Here is a 25,898-nt window from a genome sequence, read left to right as displayed (position 1 = left end):
AGAACTTTGCCGCAGAACTTTGCCGCAGAACTTTGCCGTAGAGCTTTGCCGCAGAGCTTTGCCGCAGAGCTTTGCCGCAGAGCTTTGCCGCAGAGTTTTGTCACAGAGCTTTGCCACAGAGCTTTGCCACAGAGCATGAATAAATGATCAACTCACACATCGTTTGCATCTTGGTCCATGAGCGGAGAAGCTGGAGCACACAAAGCATCAGCATTGGCAAGTAGAACTTTACTAATCAAGTTACCACCAGCAGCTAAACCAGCTAAACCACCACTTAAACCTGCAAAAAATAATAGTTTCTGCTATTAAACAAAGGTGAATGCTAGTTAAAATTGATCAGAAAATGGGTACAGGATTAATTCACTTTGCAGCTGATCTTAGGTAGAAAGTAAAAAATTGAAACAAGATAAGTGAATAAATCCTAACAGACCATCTGTAATTATATATGCGCATATCATAATGATGTCAAAAGATGACATGACCCGGATTGCAGCAACTGTGTAAGGCGAGCCACAAGTTGGACTTGCACATTATTTTGCTTGCAATAAATGATCTGAAGGCTGATAAGGCTTTTATAGTTTCAGAATAAAAATTAATGCAATAAATATTACAGTAAACCGATTAATTTGATATTTCAATCACGTTTACGTGAACAAAAAGTCTAAAGGACAATGTCTTTAAGACCCTAGTGAAATTTTAACTGAAACAGTATTTCGCAATATTTGGGATTAAAGCAGTTTAAAGTAGTTTGCGGCAAAAAAGAGATTTTTTTCAAAGAAATGCAAATTTGTTATTGATCGTTACTGTCGTTGGTACATGTACTCAATGAAAAATAATATATGTTAAAGGGCGGTACATGTACTCAATGAAAAATAATATATGTTAAAGGGCGGTACATGTACTCAATGAAAAATAATATATGTTAAAGGGCGGTAGTCATTGTGCCGCGTCCTGTTCGATATGGGACTCATAGCGACGTATACAACGTGTGTAAAAAACAATGGTTATTTACATGAAATTCGAACATGTGCTGCATGAAGACTGCCACGCTTTAAACACAGGAGACAGTAAGGGCTGCATCTCATTACTTATGCAAACAAGACACTTCTAAATAGAAGAAGTGAAGATAATATCATGAAATGGATGAGCATAATTAAATGAAGTTAAAGTCAACAATTAGTCATCCACATGATTGGAAATCAACACACATAATAGTTGATCAAAAAGAACGTCAAAACCTGGGTAAATGTGCTATGAAATACAGTACCAACAATTGAAAGATTCCCTTCAGAACACTATAAAATGACATGCTTGCCACGAGAAGGCCACATCACATGGTTATGAGAAGACTGCAAAAACATAATTAGACCTAATTTATTATTAATTATTAATAATAGTGGCTATAAATGTTATGAAATCTTGTATAATATGTATATATTAAAAACATAATGACTGGACAACATGAAAAGTGGATCAAACAAATCCCCGATTTGATTCTCAGTGAATTTTGCTTAATCAAGTAAGTCACATTAGAAACACATCAGTTTCACATGGCATTCAATAGTCTTCAGTTGACTCCCTAAGCTGGTGAAAATGCTCAGTAATTTCCAGCTTGCAAATTCCGTAATTGTTGTATTTGGTACATGTACACGGCACATACTGTTTCCTAAGTCAAATGCTACAAACAAAATCTGATAATACAACGTAAAACATATTCAATTGACCAATCACAGATACTAATAAATACACATGGTCCAGCAAAGAGTGTTCCATATACATCAGTTATCGGTTTAAACAAAGAAGGTGCAACACTTGAAACATTCACATAAACAAACATTCAGAAGATGACAGCATGCAACTTAGATATCGAGATCAAATTTTGCACAAGTGTACTGAGTTTAATTCTAAATATTGGCATAAAAGAACATTTGGAAAGATTTGCATGAACAGTTGTCCCATCTTATAAATCCTGGATCTACAACACTCCATGCAGTGGGTATATTATCGGTGAAACAGAACACGATGCATAACCAGGGAATGTAAGCTCTGGATTGGTTTAATATTATCATGTGACCTGCATCAAGGGGTAAACCATGCATTGGACGTGAGTAATCACACATCTCATTGGAAGATTCGCATGGCTCACTACACCAGCCACTACAACATTAACAACAATGTCAAAACTATATTTTAATAAACCGATGATGTCACAAAAAACAACCAATGACAAAGTGACTACAAGCAAGACAAGTGATTATACACTAACAACAACAACAACTACCACCGACGACCAACAATTCACTTGCCTTGCAGAGTAGACACATTCTCCATGCTACTAATTCTAGCAGACAGACCGACGGGGCCCATATAGGGTGGCGTAAGTTTACTTGCGTGAGTTATTCTACGTATTTTAGGACTATCAGGATAAAGTTTCAATAACTCTTTTTCTACGGAAAGGAGAGAAGGAGAAGCAATGTGAAAGACAGCAGGATGCATGGATCGAGTATTGCAGTATTTATTTATTACAAAAGATTGTCGCAATATGTATGCCAATGTATGCCGGCCATGTACCTTTAGCGCACGGTAATGACAACAATATAAAATAGCAAAGCAGGTAATAATACTTTAGAATTATAAATTAAAACACCATAGTCATTATTTAGCGAACTGGAAATGAAGTTTACGCATGTTGTACACATCGCATGGGACTGACAGGGAACATGACATAGAGAGACAACTGTTCCATTTTGAGAATTAAATTAACTATATAGCTAAAGTTACGATTATATATAAATAGATAATGCAAAAAAACAATGATAGATTTTTGCGTTTTTATACACCCATATACTCACCCATCCTTTCTAATTTCTTCTTCTCACTTTTTGCTTTAGCTCCAGCACCAGAGAAATGCTTTCTCAGAGCCATAAGAGGACTCCGACTACCAGGACTCTTTGTACCCGACGCCTCAGCTGCGGCTGCCATCTCTCCACCGCCGACGGTTAACCTATTGCCGCCTCTCGTGGCATTTTTCTCCACCATGTCAGCGATACTTATCTTGTCCATAGCACTTGTACATGGCTTTATCTCTTCGATCTGCTCATCTGCGATGATGTTGATGCTTGGCGTTGTTGAGATGATGGGGACCTGATGACTGGAAGATGGTGACACCACAGCAACGGCGGCCGCCACAAGAGCGTGTTGTTCCTGAGTCTGTGCATTCTGTTCATCAACCGCTGATAGAAACAAACAATCAAAATATATATACTATTATATTATACCAGTATATGTTAATTGTGTTAATCCATTGATTTGATTGGTCCAAACACAAAACTTGCATATGCAATCCATGGTATATTGGCTGATAATGCACGGCTAAACCAAGTGGCCCTGGAACATGAATTGACTACAGGTTTAATACCGAAATACATAAAACCGGTATTATTTGATTTTTAGGGAAATATAGTGGTTGAATTTTGGAAGAATATTGAAAAAAATACTGAATTAAAAATATTTGAAAAGTTATATAACCATAATATTGCTTTTTGTTAATGGTGGGATCCAAGTTGTGAGCATCGGTAGTTGGGTGATTGTCATTCGCCACACAAACCTAAACCAACATCCCTCAACACCGTGAGGTGCCTAAAGGAACGCCAGAATGCTGTGTTCTCAGCGTTGTGACTTTGAGATGGATTGCGAACCTCCAACAAAGAAAACATCTTTAGTTTTGCTATCCTTTTGTTTTTCTGCAATTTTGATCCATGGTTTTGTACCTAATCAGCTTATGTCTACTGTTTTAGTCCCCATTCCAAAAGATCCTGAGGGCAATATCTGTGACCAGTCTAATTGTCGTCCGGTTGCTGTTGCAACTGTGTCATCAAAATTGTTAGAGAAAGTTTGGCTCAATAGATGTATAGATTGCCTTTCTACTAGTAATTATCAGTTTGAGTTTAAGCCAGATCATGGTACTGACATGTCTATTTTCGTTTTAAAAGAAGGTTTGTCATATTATAAGAGATTGAATACATCTGTTTTTGTTACGTTTATGGATGCCTCAAAAGCATTCGATTATGTTCGTCATGTTATTCTTTTTGAAGTTATTACTTAGGGGTGTTAAGACTTATTTAATGAAAGGTTTAATTTTTTGGTACAAGCATCAAACATTTGTTGTTAGATGGAATAATTGTTTTTCTGATGTTTTTCATTCGACAAACGGTGTGAAACAGGGTGGGATTTCTTCACCTATATTTTTTACAGTTTATCTTGATAACCTCAATAATGAACTATCCTCCCTTTCATTTGGTTGTTTAATAGGGAGTCTGAGAATTAATCATTTATTTTACGCTGACGATATTGTAGTATTCAGTACAGGAGCGTATGGTCAACAATTACTAGTTGATACATGTGGACGGTATGGCAAACTTAACTCTATCTTTTTTAATGAGAAAAAAAACGTATGTATGTTAATTCAGCCTCGTTTTCGAAGGTTAAGGAATGTGTCAATTTATTTAAATGGTAGACTACTTGATTACGTCACTGTATATAAATATCTGGGACACTTGATCACTAGTGACCTTAATGACAATGTTGACATTCAGGCCAAATCTCGTCTCTTTTATGTGAGAGGCAACGCAATTATTCGCGATTGTAGATTTGCGTCCTTACAAGTACCTGTTATTAAAATGTCATTTATTTTCTGTATTTTGTGATATTCCATATTGTGCATTTTTGTGGTCTAATTTTACACTTTATTAACTCTATTAGGAGAGCACACTCACATGTGTTTCGTAAATTATCTGGGTATTCACATTCTGTTGTACAGAGTAATAGGGCATTGTTTGTTAATCTTTATATTAGATCTTTTGATGAAATTCTTCGGGAAAAAGACATTTAGCTTTATGAGTAGACTGCACCTTTCATCTAACCCCATTGTAACAACAACATTGTACATTGCAATTCATTCCCAGAGTTTAATATGGAAATTATGGGAGAAGAGAATTTTTTGACTTGTATTTTTTTTTGCTATGGATTTTTTATAATCTGAAATAAACACACAATAATAATAATAATAAAAGGTCAAAAAGGTGATCTTTTGTTATGCTAATTTGTGTGTTTACGCTGCTCTATTCACCGTGGATACGTTTCTTTTTCATGCGAAATAAAAATTAGTTTGTATTCAATTTGAACTGTGTTGCACATGTAATTTTTGTATTCATTCAGCGTACAACTACATACTATTCTTATAAATATTCATGTTCAAGGGCCATAATCATGATTCTTTTAGTAGATAAAAGTAAACTCTTTTTTTACTAGTTTTATCGAATTGTCAATATACTGGGTATAATATAATAGAAATAACCCCCCGCCGAAGTTGGGTATACCACTTGATATTGCACAATTCACTCCAAATATGTGGCTCGTGCATATATGTCGTGAATTGTGCAATATCTCGTGGTATACCCACCTTCGGCGGGGGTTATTGCTTAAGTATATCATCTATATGTTCATGACACAAAACTTAGAATCTAATTTTTTTTTAATTGGCCAAAAATTGGGACTGACCTTTTTCTGTATGTTCAATTATTTGTCTGACAGCTTTTTTCAAGCTGTTTGCTCGGCACATAAGTGCATCTCTTGGTTTGAATATCTTGGCTGGCACCTCCGGCATGGTATCCTTATCAATGTTAGACTCTTCCTCTTCTATTTCTACAACATCGGCCTCCACTTCGTCTTTTTCTTTCTCTTCATTATGATTAGCCTCCTTTGGAGATTCTTCCTCGGGAGGTACTGGAATGTTAGCGGGCAGTGGCGTAGCATTTGATTCTTCTTCTAACGTTTTCAGAAGTGATTGTAGTTTTTCGTTTAAAACTGCACACTGTAGAAATTAAAAAAAAAAACATAACAAGAAGAAGTTGAAAATACACATTTTTACCAAAAATGACAAAAATATTCAGTAAAATTAGTGAATTGCAGGTATAATCACAAAAATAACAAATCTGAGTAAATATAAAATGGGGTTAACAAATAGTGATTCACTTACTTTCTGTTTCATTGTCTCTTCCTCAGAAACGTGCTCACTACTATCATCATATGAAGTACCGATTTTGGCAACGAAATCTTTAACGGTCTCACAAAGCACCCTGAAAACGAAATGCAATAAATTCAGTGAAAGATGTCAGTCTGCTTTCTTCTGCAATTGGGAGATGGCTGGGTGTGTTTTATAAGTATCATATGTTTATCTTTATATGGTCAATTGAGTCAGCGACAATCCCATAAAAACAAAATAACACGTACTTTGCTGAAGATATGACAACAGAATGTTGATCGGATTGTAAGATTTTGGTGAGATGCTCCGCCACCGAGTTTTCGTAGTCGGCAATGGCTTCTTCCACTTCTGTCGTCGTTCCCAATCCTGTCCTCTCAATAGCATGTGAAGACGACACTTCATAGTGATATGGCTCGGGGTGTTCCTTCACCATTATGCTCCACCTAAAATATTGTAAGAAAGCGGTTTGATTCAAAACTGATTGATTACAATTAATTGATTCCTTGATTGATAGATTTTGTTTTCACCTGATGGTTTCACAACTTACCTGTCTAGCATGGTAGTTTTGGCTCTTTCAAGTTTTTCTAATATCGTTAGGAGCTGCGCATCATCGTCGATGACCGTGCCCCAACCGAGTACACGAGCCAAATCATTGCCAGTGCCCAATGGCAGAACACCTATTTGACACTGAATGAACAAGGAGTTGAAATGAGTCAGTTGATCTTCATATGCAAATGATATACATCACTCATGTCACAACACAGCTGGAACTAAACAAAGACTGCATTGGCCAACCAGAAGTCAGCTTACATGTACACATATTGATCAGATCTTGTTTCAAATCAGGATCAACATCTCACTACAAAAAACTCAAATTTCCTGAGAAATATACATTATCCTACCATACAGATTTGCATATTACAGTAAAACTGAGAAATTCACAAGACAATTATGTCATGTTTTTTCAAGTCAGTAAGAAATTTGGTAACAGTGAATAATTTATTAGTTTAGTGACTTTTGTGCTCTTTCCCTAACAAAATTCTAGAGTTTCAAAAATTGTTCGTTTTACAGCAATAGACCGTTCTCCGTTCACTGTGAGAATCACGCATTATGCGTGAAATCGAACGTAAAAACAGGACAAACAAAGGTCATAGCGTCGTACTCGCGTCAAACATCGCGTGGGATTCGACAAACGCGAAAGTATTTCGGGGACATTTCCATGCTTAATAATGTGCTGTCCACATTTGATGATAGGCAATTTCGATTAAGTAAGGGTATTCGGAAGCAATATTCCTCTGTCGAAGATCGGCCGGTCAATGTAAGCTACGAAATAAAGAAATTCTAGTTCAAAATCAAATCGTTTGATTTTTGCGGCAGACGTTCGACGCGCATCTTTCATGCATATCGCGAGATCTCGCAATTGTACGGAAAATCACCTATTTAACAACAACAATTTTATTTATTTTTTTCGTCTAAATGTTAATGAACACTACACAGGTTTATTACAAAAAAAGCTATTCAGACTCAAAACAGAAAAGAAACTACGTTGATATTGAAAAGAAGAATAAAAGAATGGATTCACTTACTTGCTATGTATAGATTCAAGCAGATGAACAAAATAACAGAGAATGAAAAGAAAGAAAAAAAAGACAGAATGAGAAGACAAAGTAATAAATCTGATGACATGACAAGAATGCGAGAAGATAGCATGAGATAACCAATAAGTTGATGAATCACCCTCTAGTCAGCTATGACTGGTTACTTTGTTTTTATGCAAAGCATTCAAGAGGGCGACATTGCATAACAAGAATAAAATTATTTTTATTGACAGCACTGAGTAAGATTTGGCTACAAAACTGAAAAACATTCATTTGATTAGACGTTACTGGCAACAATCAATATCCGTAGGGAGTTAATAAGAAATTATCTTCAGTTGATCACAAAAAATAAACATGCCTGTGGCAAAAGTGATTGACAATTTACATGTACATGAGTCTATTGACCTTGAGAATGTCATTTGCCATGCTGACAATCAGTAATTCAAAACACCTCAGTGTGGACAAATCTGAAAGGCTGAGAAACTCAAGTCAAATGATACAACCCTACTTTTGTAAACAAGTGAATCAGAATTTGTTTTTCCTTTAAACCTTAAGATATTTTTAATGTTTTTGTTTTTTTTTAAGTTTTATACTTATTTTGAGTGTGTATATTACAGAAGAGTCAAGATATGTCGCAAGCATAAATACAAGTTTAAATTTTAGACAACATTTCAAGTAAATGTTGGACTGAATTGAAAGTTTGAGATTTTTGAATGGCGAATGGGTATAAAACTGATTCATAATTTTCAGATTTTGCATGTTACCTATCAGAAATCAAAAAAAAAAAAATATTAAGGCTGAATTACAAGCCCCAAGGGAAGAGAAAACACATAGAATGAATGGCAACAGGACCTAGGAAATGCACAAGGTGGAGGTTGATTGTTGACACCTTATGATCCTGAAGGGGCCAAGAGGGATAGATCCATGAAGACTGTGTTGTACAAACATGATAGTTTTGATCATATCAAACAATTGCATTACATTGTCCCTGTAAATTATGGTCAGCCATAATTTTAAATCAAATCTACGAAACACAAGCCATGCATGGCACAGTCCCTGTTAGTTATCAAATTTAAGATATATATTCTTGTTTATAGTAATATAGTTGGAATACAAACATGTCAGAAATATGATTATGATGATTGTTTAACATTAAAATGATTGACATTTGTATCTGATCAAACAAGAGCATGTCAGAGTTATGGCTCTCAAAGCACATTCATTAAAACAAAATGGCCACCAGTCAGCCATTTTGAATCTGTTCTGAAAAATAAAATGACGCCAGGAACTCATAATGTATGTACCAAGTTTGAACAAAATCCATCCATAAATGCCAGAAATGCTTGATATTTGATGATTTTTTAGCACAAAAATGGCCACCATTCGGCCATTTTGAATAGGATCGTCAAACCAATATATCTGTACATCTATGATATGATGTATAATGAATATTTAAAATTTGAACATAATCAGTCAAAGTATCTTATTTGTATACAAGCCGCAAAATTTAAATTAACAGTACCTAGTTGATTAATAACAGTGGAATTGGTGAATGAAGTGAAATAATTAAGAAATAGAAAAAAAGTGCCCCTATATTTATAATTATTAACTGTTCCTTTTAATAAAGTTAAAAACTGGAAATAACAAGAATTGATTATTAACCATATTAACTGACTAGTTCCTGAATTTCCTACCTTCCATCAACATGATTGACAAGACAAGAAGCTTGTCCAAAATCATGCGTTGAAATGTAATTCACTTACCTTCTTATGTAGATCCATTTTGTCAATTTCACTAAGTACCCATCCAACGCTGCCATCTCCACCTGCTATTATTACACGGAATGTCTCAAATCTCTGGAATAGACGAAGCCTAGTAGGGATGGGAAAAAGTCAATTAAACACAAGAATGTCCAAAAACTTGTATTTCACCATCAAGCACCAATACAAAAAAAGAAATTGTTTTTTTACCAAAAGTTGCATCTACTAAACGAAGTACCAGTTAGTTTGAAGAGCAGTTAACAAAAAAAAAAGGAAATTTAAAAAAAAAAATTTAAAAAAAATGTCTAATCAAATGTTAAAGTTATAGACAGAATTAGCTGTGAATGTTGTTAGTAGGCACAAATATTTAATGTACAATAAGTGACTGACTGTTGAGAAATATACTTGTTTTTAATAAAACAGTGGATAAACAAACATTTGGGATTTTTCAATATTGAAAGTGATATATTATTATGTGCAATGACAGAGAATATATTATTGATAGAATTGTCACGCTTTCAATTGCAGTTTCTTATATTGATTATAAAAGTGTATGGTAATACAAAGACCTTTATAGTATTGCACTGCCAAGATATTGTAAATGTCAGGATTTGTTTTCAAGGATTATTGTCTTTTAGTAGTGTCATTGAACTGTGAAATGTCAGCGAATCACAACACCCATGTTGATTACAGTGTGATATGAGCATTCATGATTCACAGTGGATATGACGCAACAACACAAGGAGACTACATTACAAATTGGAACACAGTATCTGTCTTGATAATAGAGAGCAGAATGTTCCACATAGCACACATACATAATTGAGGATATTTCACAGATACATTGCATTGTGGGTATCCAATTATAAGTTTGTATATACACGTATTTTTACCCCCTGCCTAAGGGTCACTTTTTGTGTTTTCCATTAAAATCATCATCTTTTTGCACTCACCCTAAATGTGGACCTCCATTCATCAAGTCAAATACCTGAGCTGGATTCAAGAGTTGTTTAAAACGTCGCAAAAACCGAACCCCCTGATTGTCCCCACTTTTGGAATTGACGAACACCAGCAGCGGGCTCTTGCAGCTGGCTTTCTGAGCTACCCAGTAGCCATCAGAATCTACGCAGTGTAGAGCAGTGGGGGGTATCAGTGACACTCGACACTGGCCTAAGGGGCACTTTGTTGGGAATTGTGACAGACAGTGACTGTGTACCTAGGTGAAAAAAAATTTTAAAAAGATCTATAATTGGAATAAAAATTGAATTTTTAATTATCAGTATATAATAGCTCAATTATCACAAAAACAGATAGTAGCTTCAGAGAGTAGGCGATCAGATTTGATTTCATCTGCACAGTTTATTAGTCAAATGTACGGTGCTATTAATTAGCTCATTATACATACCATAACCTTACACCACAGGCACCGCCAGTCTTGGAGCCGTAGAACGCTACCACACGTCTTATCACAGACGATACATTTAGCGCTTACTGGCAAATTGCCTTCTAACCACTGATGTGGCATTGCAATCTACAGATAAAATATCAAGTATTCTAATCAGCTAATTGATATCACATGACAGTGAAAAGAGACTTCAAATTTACACAATAAGTGAAATCCGACTCACTCAACACAGCCACATCATTGAAAATACCAGTTCATTCTTGCGTTAAGGTTCGTGAACTCAAGAAAATGATTATAACTTACACCGTCTTCATCTTCGATCACTTCTTTACCTATTGTCGCTAACGTAGTCCATTTACAAATTGTCTGTGCCCTCGCAGCACACCGTTTATGTGCTTTAAATTTGCATACTGAAAACAAAATCAAAAATTACTCTTCATTTATTTATTTCCTACTCAACAATCTTAACAAGCAGTTTGTTGATTGACTGATATAGCTTCAGTGTTCCAGATGCATAATGCGAAAGGAATATTAAGTCACCAATTTCAAGAGAGAAAGAATACATTATACAATATCAAAGCAACCCTGCTAGTCTTTTTTAATAAGAAATTGAAATCCCCAGTAGAAATAACAAAACAAAACAAGAATGTTCTAAACCTGCACAGACCATGATGCCCTATGGGTAAACTAAGAACATACGACTCATGGGTGTTAGGTATCTTGAAATACAACTACAGCTCATGACTGAAGTGATTGGAAATTAAGTATTCATCAGGCATGGTAGATTATTGCAGGAAGCCACCTCCTATATAGTATTTCCAAGGCTATCTCCGTATTGCCACCTGACGAGTGATTAAATATTTTAGTACCTATCTCTACTAATCTCTTTGCTTTTGTCTCTATTTTCACAATAAATTGAAGTCATTTTTTTCACTAATCTAAGGATGCTTCTAGAATATGATGATATGATTTTAACGGTTAACCTAAGGGTTCAGTAAACTACACCTACTGATAAATACTGTAAATCAACAACTTTTATTATAAATTGTTTTATCATTTTTCGTCATAAACTTAGGTAGCATACAAAGATTGAGAAGAATAATGAACTTTTTCAATTACAAGAGGACAACATGACAAGAAAAATAGAAATTTGTTGCAGATATCATAATACAACACTCCAATTTAACAGAAAGTGTTCTTTTTCATTTGTTGGAGTAGCCGAGGGAGAACCGAGAATGCCCAACAGTAATGAGCTAAAACATGAGAATACTTCTCACCCATTTAGTAGCTTCTATGAGACTGAAAGAACCATTAAAGATATTTTTATTCTTAAGTAGGTAATAATTATAGAACCAACAAATTGGCTGAGCATAGTGTTTTTTAACAGTTAGCTTTGGGAATCACACTATACATGTATGTAGTTACAAAATTACGGTACCGATATATAAATGGTATAATGAACGACACACAAAATTTACACATACATAAAGGTACAACTGCTGTGATTTGGTTTGATATTAATATTAATTAATCCTTAATAATCAATACAGCTTTTATCATGTGAAACAAACATTTCAAAATTTATATAATTTCGACTTTATTGAGTATATTATAATTAAGTACTATAATTTGAAAACATATACATGTATAGTGGCCTCAGTTTCCAAACCTGTTACTTATGAGGCGACTGATGTTCCCAGACTGAACTAATTAGTTCATCACAACATTAATATATTACATATAATATTTCAGAACATGATATAGACGGAGACAATTTTAAATGAACGACCAATGTTTTTTTATTTGCAAATGCCACAAAATTCATATTCAATGTTTGGGACTACATGTATGTGACAGACTTTAATTTAATTTTAATGACAATTTAAGTCTTATCTTGCAAACCCCATTTAGTTTACCCCGGCATCAACCCGTAGGGTTTTAACACAAGCACTTGTGGTTGTCCCAAAATCTGATAGTGACTGAATCTCGAGCAGTGGCTTTGACTGTAGCTTCCTTTTTTTATAGCTCGCACAGCTGAGGTACACTCACCGGGGATTGAGCCCTGTTTTGATGTTCAACCTCAGGTGAGATTTGAACTCAAGTCCTAACTGTCATGGGCAGGGCACTATAACCACATAGCTACATGTATTGCTGATACTGACTGTTCTTCCTCTTTGTTTCACAGCAATTGAGCAAAACTAAAAATACTCAATCAGAAACACAAACATGCAGCATCTGATGTATAGGCAAACAATCAAAATTCTACCAAGCGCACAGCATGCATAACATCACAATCAAACACGACTTGCTTTGCCCTACCCTTCCCTTTCCCTTTCAGCACTTTACACTCAAGGACTAATGACGTACGAAAAAAACCTTTATACATACATTATAATTGAGATATTTAACAATTATTGGAAAGCATCAAGGTGAAATATTGAAACTGATCTGATGAATCAATATTCATATTTGTCAAGTCCCGATCCTGATGACTATCAATATAATTGATATATTGAGTTATTGATTTCTGTCAGAAGTAATGACGTCCATCTAAGCAGGAAAACACCTGAATTGAAAGTATCAAATGGGAAAGCTCTAATCAACTGGGAAGGTTGATGAGTTTTGTTCTATCTTGTGTATTGACCATGATACCCATATTAATTAAAGCCGCCCTCTGAGATCATTCATAAAGCTTTATTCGAGACTTAGGAATAATATATGAAATATTTGATGGTCCGAAGTTGCAAGCATTGCAGGAACAAAAAAACAAGAATTCAGCAGGATTGTGTCTTGTTTTGAAATACTTAACGACTCGCAGTAATTGTACAGAAATAAATTTTTGAATATCATTTGAGGAGTGTTGGAAGAATTTTCAAGAGCATTAGCATAGGAAATTCAAACACATTCAAATGGAAATTTAAAACAATGCATTCAAATTTGAAAGTTTATTATACATTCCCCACAATGCATGTAAAATCAGATGGTCAAATATTTCACATAATATTCCCATGACCCCAATGAATTGCTCACGGATTGTAACTTTAATCAATACCTAGACGCTATCAAGAATGTCAAAGAAGATCAATAATTGCAAATGGGCAGAATATTGGTTAATAAAAGATTTCCTTTGACTATGGTACATTTACTACTAACGAGAAACTGAGACACTTTGGCGACTGTACCAATCAGCTGATCATTTTTACATACAACGATTCTTCCATTAGAAGCGCATCAGCTGCTTCAATTTTCCCAACATGCATCACTGTTTCAGCGCAAGATCAAACTCTTGCGAAGATAGCTATGAATGATATTTTAAATTGCTGTATGATTATATTCATATCGATAATGTTTGGTACAAGTGCTGATGTATTTTTTTTTTCGCACGTGCTTTTACTTTTTCTATATAGCTAGCGACGGCTGCTGAACAAATTAGAAAGCATGTTGGCAGTGTTTGCAGAAGCCAGGATGTCATGTAGAGATATATTAATTGCGATATACACATTGCCTACTGAAAGCTTCTATGGATATCCAAAACACACACTGAATGCATGAAATCATAAAAAATTCCCATCAGTGAGAGACAGGTACATGTACTACCCTACATCAGGCAATGGTTTGCTCCGCAGTCTTTGTATAGTATGGGTCATTTCATTATTAGTAGGTGTGTTAACTTACTTTCACATGATAATCCATGTGATGTGACTCCCGATAGTGCTTCTCTGCAAACGTTACAGTATGTGGGCCTAGCATGGGAACATGCATACCAATTATGCATGCCAGATATCACTTCAACATGGTCACTCGTTGGCTAAAAAAGAAAAAAAAGGTTTAAGTGAACAAGAGTGTCGAATATAATAATAAGCGATGACAGAATGGTCAGAAATTTGTTAAAATCGTACTTTTATAAAAAAAGAAATTTTTTTTTTTTTCATGCCAGGAAAATTTTATGTGCAAGTGTTGTGTTTTAAACAAAATTGTAATATTTGGTTGCATTAAACAATTTGGGTTTAGAATCCATATGATGTTGATAACAACAAATTACCGGTATGTACATTGTACAAGGTGTGGTGCATAGCAATACTGTCAAATTCTGCCTATGAAGCATGGAGAAACATTTGTGTTAACGCTGAACAGGAAATGGGAACATTTCCTCATATTGACAGGAAGCGTGATCAATTTTTGTACATTTTATCAAATTATGCTTCTCTCGCAGAAAGTGCATTGACACAGTAATAAAGCAAGCATACCCCACACATGTTTGATTTCATTGAAATGTGACGCCACAACACCTCACTGTATACACATGTAACTGTGCGTTACAAATGAACGGGAAGTTGAAGTTAAAATACACATACCTCGTAGTACTCTCTGTTTTGGACGGATTTCAACGCACTGATCCATTCCTCCATGTCCTTCCTTTGTTCTGCACTCAAAACAAATGTACGGAAAGGTGTGATAACCTGCAATGAGATACAGATAACAGTCAATCACGTTATTATAAACGCAGTTGAAATACATATAACTATAGGATACCACAAGCCATTGTGTTGACTCAAAGTGTATACAGTCAGAGGATAAAATGAAGACAGCTCAAGTAATGATAGGAGCAATATAAAATGAGCTGGGTAACAAAATCTCTATTGTCTAATACAGAGATTTATTCAAGTATCATTTTTGCTTTTCTTAATTTTAATCAGCTAGCAACATCCGTTGCCTATGGGGACAATTATTTATAGTTGTTGCCATGGAAACTGTTGTGCTGCAATAAATATTGGAGAACAACTGGTAGTCTGTTGACGTCAACATAATAATTCCTGTTACCGTACCGGTAATCAGAGATAAATTAGCTGATTGATAATCTTGAAGTTCAGCATAATACCGAGTACATGAATGACTTAATTACAACATTATTAACTTAATTATTAATTGAATTGCACTGTTGATTGATATGTATTATCATCCTATTACATGTTTAAGTTTTATTCATTTGAGAAATTTTACACTCCAGACAGAATGGAGTGGAGAGGAATCAAGTGGAATGGTATCACTCATAGGGATCAAACAAAATGGTTCATAGAAAATGATATTTTTCAAAGAAAATTATATCATTTATTTGATTTATGTTGGATCTTGAAAAAGAGTATACAAGTTGTATGTGTAGCTGATTTCACCAATATTCTACTTGACAACCTTGTTAGTTTCATGTGCCATGTAGCTGATTTGCATATACAATGTAATAGCTGTCACTTGGGTGTACACAGCTTGTAATTTTTTTTATTTCAATCTCTGTCATTGAGGTAATTTCTTGTGATATTTTCTCATATTCTTCAATATTTCTGGAAATGAACTTTAATTTTGGAGCCAACAGTCAATTTTCATTTTTTACTCAAAAAATTTGGCTATTTTTGTCCCAATCTTCTGAAGGAAAGTGCAGACTATAAACGGTACTATTCTGTGAATTTGTGATGAAATTGGAACTCGTGGTGAAAAGGTGAAGGGGGTGTGTATCTACGTAATTGAAGTAAAAAACAATATTCAATCAGAGATTATACATGATTGGAAAGATAGATGACTTCAATATCGTAACTTCATCCGAATCATCCAACTTAATATTACCACTCACCAGGCAGTCAATATTTTCTGCACCGTAATTGTGCTTTCTATTTTGAAATTTGTTTAATCTGGCTGATTAAAGTTTGGAATTTACAAATGAAAAAAAAAAAAAAAAATTAAATGACTTGTTTCAACGTTGTAACTTCATCTTAAGCTATAACAACATAAGCTGACCACTGATTGGTCAGTCATTGCCTCTGCATCATAAACACGCATTGTTTTGAAATTGTTCAATCGAGACAATTATACTCCTGTGAGTTTGGCATTCTAAAAATAATTATATAAATTTGATCCTAATATATTTTTTCAGTTTTACGTATTAATTAATATACATTATGAGTCATGTATGAATAATGCGCTAGTGCAAATATGTCGTCGAAATTGGCACATTCATGATTTCTGTTGCATTTTGGGAAGTCTTTCTGTCCCAAAACAGGCATTGCATGCATACATGCATCGTGTGTGTCAGACCAATTAGTGGAAACTTGAAAGCTGCATGCAACAATCAGATTTTTACATATAATTAATAATAATTAATGAGAAATTATCTGCGTTTCGTAGATTAGCAGATAATTGCTATCTATTCGTATGTAAATAATTCAGGTGCCATTCTGTCGGTAGTGCAAAACCATCTCTTCAGAAGTTAGCCATTGACATTTTTCAAATCTGTTGTCAGAATGATATTCAACTCCAGGCGACTTGGCTACCGAGATCCGAGAATGAAAAAGCGGATATGCTGAGTAGAATTGTTGATACAGACGATTGGTCACTAAATCCCTAGATTTTCGGCATGTTGGACAAAATATTGGGCCCGCATAGCATTGACAGATTTGCATCTTGTCACAACGCTCAGCTGCCACGTTTCAATTCAGCAGCTTGGAACCCCGGTACAGAGGCCGTTGACGCATTCTGTCAGAATTGGTCCACTGAAAATAATTGGGTATATCCTCCCGTCAGTCTTGTAATTCCCGCTATTCGTCATCTTCAGAGTTGCAGAGGAAAGGCAACTTTAATATTGCCAAAATGGCCATCTGCCGCTTTCTGGCCGGTGTTGCGTCCGCAGCCTGGGCGTTTTGCTGACTTTGTTAAGTTTGTTCGCGTCCTTCCTCGTATCCCCAGTTTGCTAGTGAGAGGAAGGGGTCAAACATTCAATTTGGTTAAAATTCTCAAGACATCCAGTCTTGTTGGTTGTCCGAATTTCAATATGTTGGCTTTAAGACTCTCATTCGATCCAGACCCACATGATACGCGGGAAGCGAGCAAACTTCAGTCCACAGGGACTGGTTAAATTGGAATTGCCAAATTATGTAATTGCATATAGTAATGTCGCTTGGTGTACGTTTACTATTGTATGATTAATGTTGCAGTCCGATATGTCATGACTAAGGATTCTTGTAAATGGGTATTTAATATGAATAAATTTATGTCGCATCATTTTGTATGCTAGTTTACTTTCCTACAGGATATGTAGCTTTTCCGCATGTCTGTATATATATATATTCGCCTTTCGGCATGTGTCAGTATAGATATTCGCCTTTCGGCGCGTGTCGGTATAGATATTCGCCTTTCGACGTGTGTCAGTATATATTCGCCTTTCGGCACGTTGCTGGCACTATGGCAGTGCGGCCATTTGCTGACGCAGTTCTTGTGTGACAGCAGTGTTTGATGTGAGTAGACAATTCGTTATTTCCAATTCACGGTTAAATGTTGGTATATTATTGCGTCGTGTCAATTTTGTTGTATAAAGTATAGTTCTGGTTTCTCGTCGTATGATGCTTATCAAGCTTGCCGATAAAAGCAAATTTGGGTGGGGTCGCAGTCCGATCTGTCATGACTGAGTAATGTTGTAAATATGTATTTAACGTAAATAATTTATGTCGCATCATTTTGTATGCTTGTCTACCTTTTTGCAGGGTATGTAGCCTCTCGGCATATTCGCCTTTCGGCATGTCTGTATATATTCGCCTTTCGGCATGTCTGTATATATTCGCCTTTCGGCATGTCTGTATATATTCGCCTTTCGGCATGTCTGTATATATTCGCCTTTCGGCATGTCTGTATATATTCGCCTTTCGGCATGTCTGTATATACTCGCCTTTCGGCATGTCTGTATATATTCGCCTTTCGGCATGTCTGTATATATTCGCCTTTCGGCATGTCTGTATATATTCGCCTTTCGGCATGTCTGTATATATTCGCCTTTCGGCATGTCTGTATATATTCGCCTTTCGGCATGTCTATATATATTCGCCTTTCGGCATGTCTGTATATATTCGCCTTTCGGCATGTCTGTATATATTTGCCTTTCGGCATGTCTGTATATATTCGCCTTTAGGCATGTCCGTATATTTTTGGCATGTTGCTTGCGTTATGGAGGTGCGGCCCTTTGCTGCTGTTCTTGTGCGACAGCAGCGTGCGATGTGAGTAGACAATTCGTTATTTCCAATTCGCGGTTAAATGTCGGTATATTATTGCGTCGTGTCAATTTTGTTGTATAAAGTATAGTTCTGGTTTCTCGTCGTATGATGCTTATCAAGCTTGCCGATAAAAGCAAATTTGGGTGGGGTCGCAGTCCGATCTGTCATGACTGAGTAATGTTGTAAATATGTATTTAACGTAAATAATTTATGTCGCATCATTTTGTATGCTTGTCTACCTTTTTGCAGGGTATGTAGCCTCTCGGCATATTCGCCTTTCGGCATGTCTGTATATATTCGCCTTTCGGCATGTCTGTATATATTCGCCTTTCGGCATGTCTGTATATATTCGCCTTTCGGCATGTCTGTATATATTCGCCTTTCGGCATGTCTGTATATATTCGCCTTTCGGCATGTCTGTATATATTCGCCTTTCGGGATGTCTGTATATACTCGCCTTTCGGCATGTCTGTATATATTCGCCTTTCGGCATGTCTGTATATATTCGCCTTTCGGCATGTCTGTATATATTCGCCTTTCGGCATGTCTGTATATATTCGCCTTTCGGCATGTCTGTATATATTCGCCTTTCGGCATGTCTGTATATATTCGCCTTTCGGCATGTCTGTATATATTTGCCTTTCGGCATGTCTGTATATATTCGCCTTTAGGCATGTCCGTATATTTTTGGCATGTTGCTTGCGTTATGGAGGTGCGGCCCTTTGCTGCTGTTCTTGTGCGACAGCAGCGTGCGATGTGAGTAGACAATTCGTTATTTCCAATTCGCGGTTAAATGTTGGCATATTATTGCGTCGTCGCATCAATTTTGTTGTAAAAATTGTGTAGTTTTAGATGTCTTTCAGATACAGGATTGGAAGGCCGAACTTAGCAAACCAGGATTGGATGACTTCTGCGACACTCTGCCCTTTGTGATGTTGGCGCCTAGATCCGGTAATACTTTGAGCAAGTACACCGGCAGTTGGCTCAGATGGAAACAATGGTGCAAGTCAAATTTGTCAGAGGACGTCGCCTGTCCACCTAAGACGTTGCACATTGCTATATATCTTCAGATTTCGGTGCTGCAACCACCGCATACCGCATTTCATGCTTGTTGTATAATTTGTATGAATAATTGAAGTTAAGTATAGATTGAGAAATTATCTGCGTTTCGTAGATTAGCAGATAATTGCTATCTATTCGTATGTAAATAATTCAGGTGCCATTGCACCTCCTCCAATTGGTTAGTGGCTAAGTAGCCAGGTGCTCATGAGTATATAGTAAGAAGAGTAATCTATTGTATTCAGTCTCGGTTGCAAACAACTCACCATGTATTTTTTATTTCATTTTTATAAATGTATAGTATTCTTAATATGGACGACTCCCGACGTCCACCCCTAGGTACATCTGACATTGCGTCGGGTACAGGTTTCCAGATGTTTTTCTCCCTTGACGGGTTTTTATATGTGGTTTTTCCTGGGCGGTCAATGTATTCACGATGGGGCTTTGGCATCCATTTCATATATATTTGCATATATAAGGGGATAAATAAACGTAATAAACGCGTGTGGCTTCTGGGTGCTGCAACCACCGCATACCGCATTTCATGCTTATTGTATAATTTGCATGAATAATTGAAGTTAAGTATAGATTGCCTCCATTAACGATGTAAGAGATGATGTTAAGGAAAGATGCAAGGGGGGTATTAATTATATCAGCGGAGTAGAAGAAAACGTAATCAATATAATGGATTGGTTAATTTGCATGTCATTTACGGCTCATTGAAACAGATTATAAATTACTTTTAAAATAATACCATGGAAATAATTTGGTTTATGTGATGTCAGATAATTATTTTTTTGAGACATTGAATTCATGAAAGAGATAGATACGTCATCCATTAAAAATGCATTTTCTCTTTTGATAAATGCGATTATACATCTTTCTCATCTAAATGATAATAGCGCAACTTTTCTCGATACATTTCGTTCAATATGTCCACCATCTTGAAAACTAACATCAAAATTATTTACATTTCCTAATATAGCCGGACGCTGAATTCTAGTTTAAGACCACAAAATCAAGACACGCTGTGATCTACAATAGAGAATACAAGTGTCCTGCAGATGTACACATAATAATGAAGGATACTTACAGTAAAACTATTATTAATATTTTTTATACTATTCTCAGCGACGCTAAACTCAGCTAAGTCTACCTCATCAAATATCAGCGACTGGAAAGAAATAAGAAAAGAGATAAAAAAAATTATTATATATTAAATAATTACTGGTTATTATAAGTATAAAGCAGTTCTGATAGGTTTATACATTCTAATCTACATATAATTGAGCGTTGCGATGGTCTGTTCTCATTGGTTGATTGGTACCACTCGCTGTTCAGTGATCAGATAATATTTTTACAGTGCTTGGGGGGTCAATGTAGGAACGCATGGGAAAAAATTGCATGTAAAATCAACAATATTCTATTTGTTCATTAACATTTGTAAGGACTGTTTAAAACAAAAACAAAACCTGACTCAAACCATACTGTTGAATTCTTACTTTTCAAGCTTCCACTGTTTGTATATTCAATTTTTTGAAATTTTGGAGTATTGACATAATGGATGCACATTATTACAAGATAACAGAGCTCAGATGGAAATGTTCGCTTGACTGTGTCTTGCTCATTACTGTATACATCCCTGTCTTTGCTCTGTTATCCTGCAATGATGGACAGCCAGCTTGTGGTCCATTATTCCTGAATTTAAGTGATCACAACCAATATGAAAACATATTAATTGGTGAACAGACAGTAGAAACTCATTATTGTGTATGGTTCGTTCACCGATTGCAATATATCCGTAAAGTGAAAGACAACACTAATGAAATTCGCAGAGTGAAATCTGTGAAATTAAACTCCATACAAAACATCCAAAAAGTCTTTTCAGAGAAAATTAATTCCTGCTATTAATAAAGTAATTTTACATCACTTTGTCACAAACCAAAATATCGCACATAGCAATCTTGAATTACACTTCTGTTCTGATTTTGAGACAAATTTGTGCGAGCCAACAAAAACCGTACATTGCAAACCTTTACTGAGATTGAACTCATGTTGACTGAGAATGCTGAAAATATAAGCCTATAAAATTACATTTGAGATAGAATGATCTTCGTGATTTGAGACCTAAGTTTAATATACCATCAAATTTCAAAATGGCACATTTAATGAAATATCGATTTCAAAGACAGGCCCTTAAACAGGTGCACTAATAATTACCATTCGACTGATGCATGTACATGTACAAGCCTGAAAGAGCTCATTATTTTAGCTTAGTACTCTGAAGACACCCAATTTCAAGGTCAAAATTTCTAAAAATGCCTTAGACTAATTGGAGATGTGAAATAGGTACTGAAAAGACATCGAGGCATTCAGGTGGGGCTTCCAGGCAAGTACCTTCTCATCTTCTGTGAATTTGTAACTCGGTGGCAGTCCCTTGATCAAAGAAATTAGAACTGAGAGAGCCTCATGTCCATGTATTAAAGAAGGATGGACGAAAAAACATTTTTTTAAAGTTTACGACATTACTGACATTTAATGCACAGATTTTATTCAAATTGACAGATATGTACGTCAACATTTATTTTGGATCTAACGCCCACTTCTACACATTAAATATGCGCTAAAATACAGATTATTGTGTGAAAACAAGAACTTTATCAAGAGTCTCCAGAGATTATATGGCTATCACAGAGTAATTCCAACTTTAGTCAGCAAGGTAACTAAGACCATCCCACAAGAACACTTGCATCTAATCATAAGTCTTTACTGTAATGCACTTGGGGCTAATAATGACCCATAGCTGAATGCAATCTCGTTAGCCGTGTAGCAATAACGACTATTTTTTTTTTTCAACATGTACCTCAAACGACAAGGTTGTTAACCTGCGGACTTAGTACAGTTCATTAGAGCCTCCGTAAACATGCTACGGTTACAAAGTATTCTTCGGAAAACTGATTTTACGCTTGAGATAACTGCATATTTGCCCAGAAACAATTAAACATTTTGAGCTGCAAAAAGTGTGAAACTCTCTCTAATACTGTAAAATATTTTATTTTACCTGGAATTAATTTTCGTTGAAAAAACCTTTTGGGTGTTTTGTGCGGAATTTATTTTCACTGATTTTTGTCAGGTTGAATGTAAAATATAGGAAAAAGGGTATATTAGCTGGATTTTATTTTCACTGAATCATTCCTTCAGTGAAAATAGCGAAAATTAATTCTAGGCAAAAATAAAGAATTATACAGCATTGGGAGTAGCATAGCAAGGTATTTTCTAGATGAATCTGAACTTGACAGATGTGCTTAAAAGAAGCTATGTTTGATCAACAGTACATACATGTCTGTGCTTCAGGATTCAAGTCAGAATGGTACAACTATTTCTACGTAACTTGTGCTGATGTCGTTATATACCATTCATATCGACTATCCGTATGGCTTTCACCATGTATCTACAATAAACCGAATGCAATGACCTAAAGTGCACAATTTTTTGCCACTTATTTCTTTTTTTTTTCACCAATTGGTCAATGTGATCAATTTAAAAAAAATTAAATAGATGTGGACAAGTACAATGTTATCCAAAATGTCTTGCAAATTTCACACATTTTAGAACAAATCTGGTTTCTGCTTGTCAATCAAAAAGTTAATTTAAGCATTTTACACTCGTCTTTAATCACCCCTTCCATTTCTTTTTACGAGAAAGCAAATAAAAAAAAAAGACTGTGATTGTGGCACGAGTAATGGCTACATGCGCTGACGAAGTCATCTACATCAATTAGACGTATTCACACATCTGAATCACCGAGTGTACTCCGCTTTACGCCTGCCAGGGTTTCTAACGTACATTTCTCTACACAGGTAATCGAGAATTACTGCCTGTGACGAGTAAGGGGCATGCGATGTCACTCAGACACGACTCTCAGATACTAATTGCTTTATCACACAATTTAAAAGTAATCAAAGGCTTTTGTTGCTTGTAAATTTTCAAATAGACACATGCTCAGCAAGTCGCTGACTCAGAAATTGTGATTTAATTCAATTTTTAAAAGGTACAGTTCATTAAAGCAACTGTACAATGCATCCATACATTGAAACAGACGCTACACATAATATAAAAACTACGTATAATATTTACCTGTTAATAGCTGTACTCCATCAAAATTATCAGACGTACGTTTTTCAAATCAATGGTGAACAAAAATATATTATTCTGCACAGTATATATCCTATGGGATAAGTAGGCATCAACGAAATCACCATGGAAATAATAGGCCAAAAGCTTTTAATACTTATGCTAATCTGTCTAGATTCATGGTCACTGTGTCGGCCCACTAAACTACTAATTTTTAAGTAACACTAGAGATGTACCAGTAATTCTGATTAATATTGTAGAATAAGTACTATTGCCAGATTTTTTTTAATTTGATCAAGCACTCAATCCAAATTTATCTATGAACACTCTCATATTACCCTCCCACAGTTTAACCTATAGTGCGATTTTTTCTCCTCCTTCTCCGCCTTAAACTTCTTCACAAAAAATGATTCTAGATTTTATAAGTCATCAGAATTATTGAAAATCTGGCGAGCATGAACAAGAATCATTTTACCAAGTTTAATATAATACTGTAAAAGGATTAATTATTCACTGGGTTTTAATTTTGCTTATTTCACTGACTGGAAAATGCGCTAAATTAAAACCCAGTGAATATGTAAAATTCAGCATAGATCGCATTATCTAAATGATACAAATCGGGAATTTAAAACCCACTGAATATGCCTGAAATGGTAAATCAGCGAAATTTAAACCCTGTGAAAATTAGTCATTTTACAGTAGCCAGCTTTGCTATTTCACAATTTGGCGCTTAAACGCCATGGGCATGGAAACAAGTTAAGTTTGTTTATGTACACATTCTTGTTGGGCTCATTCCTGAATTTAACCTTCCCTTGATCCAATGAATTGTCAACCAAAATATAATTTAGAAAAGTTTTCATCAAGAAATGTTCTAATTAATATGAAATCTTCTAGGATTGTAAGAACTGACTATTCAATTTCAACAGCGAGAAAAATTAATCCTAAAAATCATTGTTGATTTCTAACACTATTTCATCACTATACTGTACAATGACACCGAGAGTGAATTGATCAGACGATGATTTCGGTTCAATAATATCCTTGCAATTCTACCCTAATTTTCCAAAAAAATATACAAATGAGCAATTAGAATAAAACAATGGTGCTTTCAGCATCAATGAAAATAAATACCGTTAAGTCTATGATAAGCATAGATTGACATTCATCGCCATGACTTGTTTTTTTTTGTTATTCTCCGATTCAGTTGAGGCAATTAGCGTGGAAATATGTCTAATGTATACAGACTGTCGATGAACACACGTCTCAGCTTGATAAACCAACAAACATATTCATAAGCATTTTTCCAGGTCATTCACGAACATCCATTAGCTTTCACAGGGATAATCAAGTATTAAGGATTCATCTACACATTGCCTACAGTCCAGATACATCAATGCTGGATACACAGTTAAACAGTCAATAAGACAGATGAGGGTTTACATTGACAACTAGGAATGAAAATTTACCTTCCACTGTGACAATTTTTCAAATCAACGCCAGTACAAACAGCAACGGGAAATCGGGAAATCACAACAGCATGGAGCAAACATCACTGTACAAGATATATACAACTGCCAGGCAAATAATTAGCGATAGCAGACGAACAATGGGGTATGCAAATGAGTTCTATATTAGTCACACTGTTGGTCATGCATCCTGCTAAAAATAACAGATGCCCGGAAGAGTGTGAAATAAATATACTCCCTAGGACACTGTCGTTTTTTTTTTTTTAAATGAGTTCTAAAAATAGATTGATGCAAATGTCTAAATCATAATATTATTTCATGAATTATTTCAAGAAAATACAAAATCAAAAGAGGATATGTACTAGGAAAAAAAATATGAGAGATGTGTTGAAGGAAAGGTTGT

The 25,898-nt window shown here is 35.4% G+C and overlaps 1 protein-coding gene across 2 annotated transcripts in view; it reads right to left on the bottom strand.

Annotated features, from left to right (window-relative positions):
* LOC100375766 (diacylglycerol kinase delta-like) overlaps positions 1–25,898 on the bottom strand; it is a 45,443-nt gene that overhangs the window by 9,319 nt on the left and 10,226 nt on the right. Inside the window, exons 1-14 of one of the 2 annotated variants that reach the window (XM_085499461.1) lie at positions 25,496–25,604; positions 20,989–21,069; positions 15,162–15,266; positions 14,482–14,614; positions 11,110–11,216; positions 10,807–10,932; positions 10,355–10,617; positions 9,405–9,513; positions 6,591–6,730; positions 6,292–6,486; positions 6,038–6,137; positions 5,560–5,872; positions 2,853–3,233; positions 157–280 (exon numbers count right to left, since the gene is read on the bottom strand). In XM_085499461.1, the coding sequence (XP_085355587.1) occupies positions 157–280; positions 2,853–3,233; positions 5,560–5,872; positions 6,038–6,137; positions 6,292–6,486; positions 6,591–6,730; positions 9,405–9,513; positions 10,355–10,617; positions 10,807–10,932; positions 11,110–11,216; positions 14,482–14,614; positions 15,162–15,215 (2,045 nt within the window). In that variant the 5' untranslated portion in view covers positions 15,216–15,266; positions 20,989–21,069; positions 25,496–25,604. Of the gene's footprint in view, positions 1–156; positions 281–2,852; positions 3,234–5,559; positions 5,873–6,037; positions 6,138–6,291; positions 6,487–6,590; positions 6,731–9,404; positions 9,514–10,354; positions 10,618–10,806; positions 10,933–11,109; positions 11,217–14,481; positions 14,615–15,161; positions 15,267–20,988; positions 21,070–25,495; positions 25,605–25,898 lie in introns of those variants that run through there. The other variant, XM_085499465.1, reaches the window with a different exon arrangement.

This window comes from Saccoglossus kowalevskii, chromosome 1 (genome assembly GCF_978046115.1).
Source record: "Saccoglossus kowalevskii chromosome 1, keSacKowa6.1, whole genome shotgun sequence".
Taxonomy (NCBI): Eukaryota; Metazoa; Hemichordata; class Enteropneusta; family Harrimaniidae; genus Saccoglossus; species Saccoglossus kowalevskii.
The sequence above is the reverse complement of the archived record's forward strand: the minus strand, read 5'-3'. Positions and strand labels throughout refer to the sequence as shown.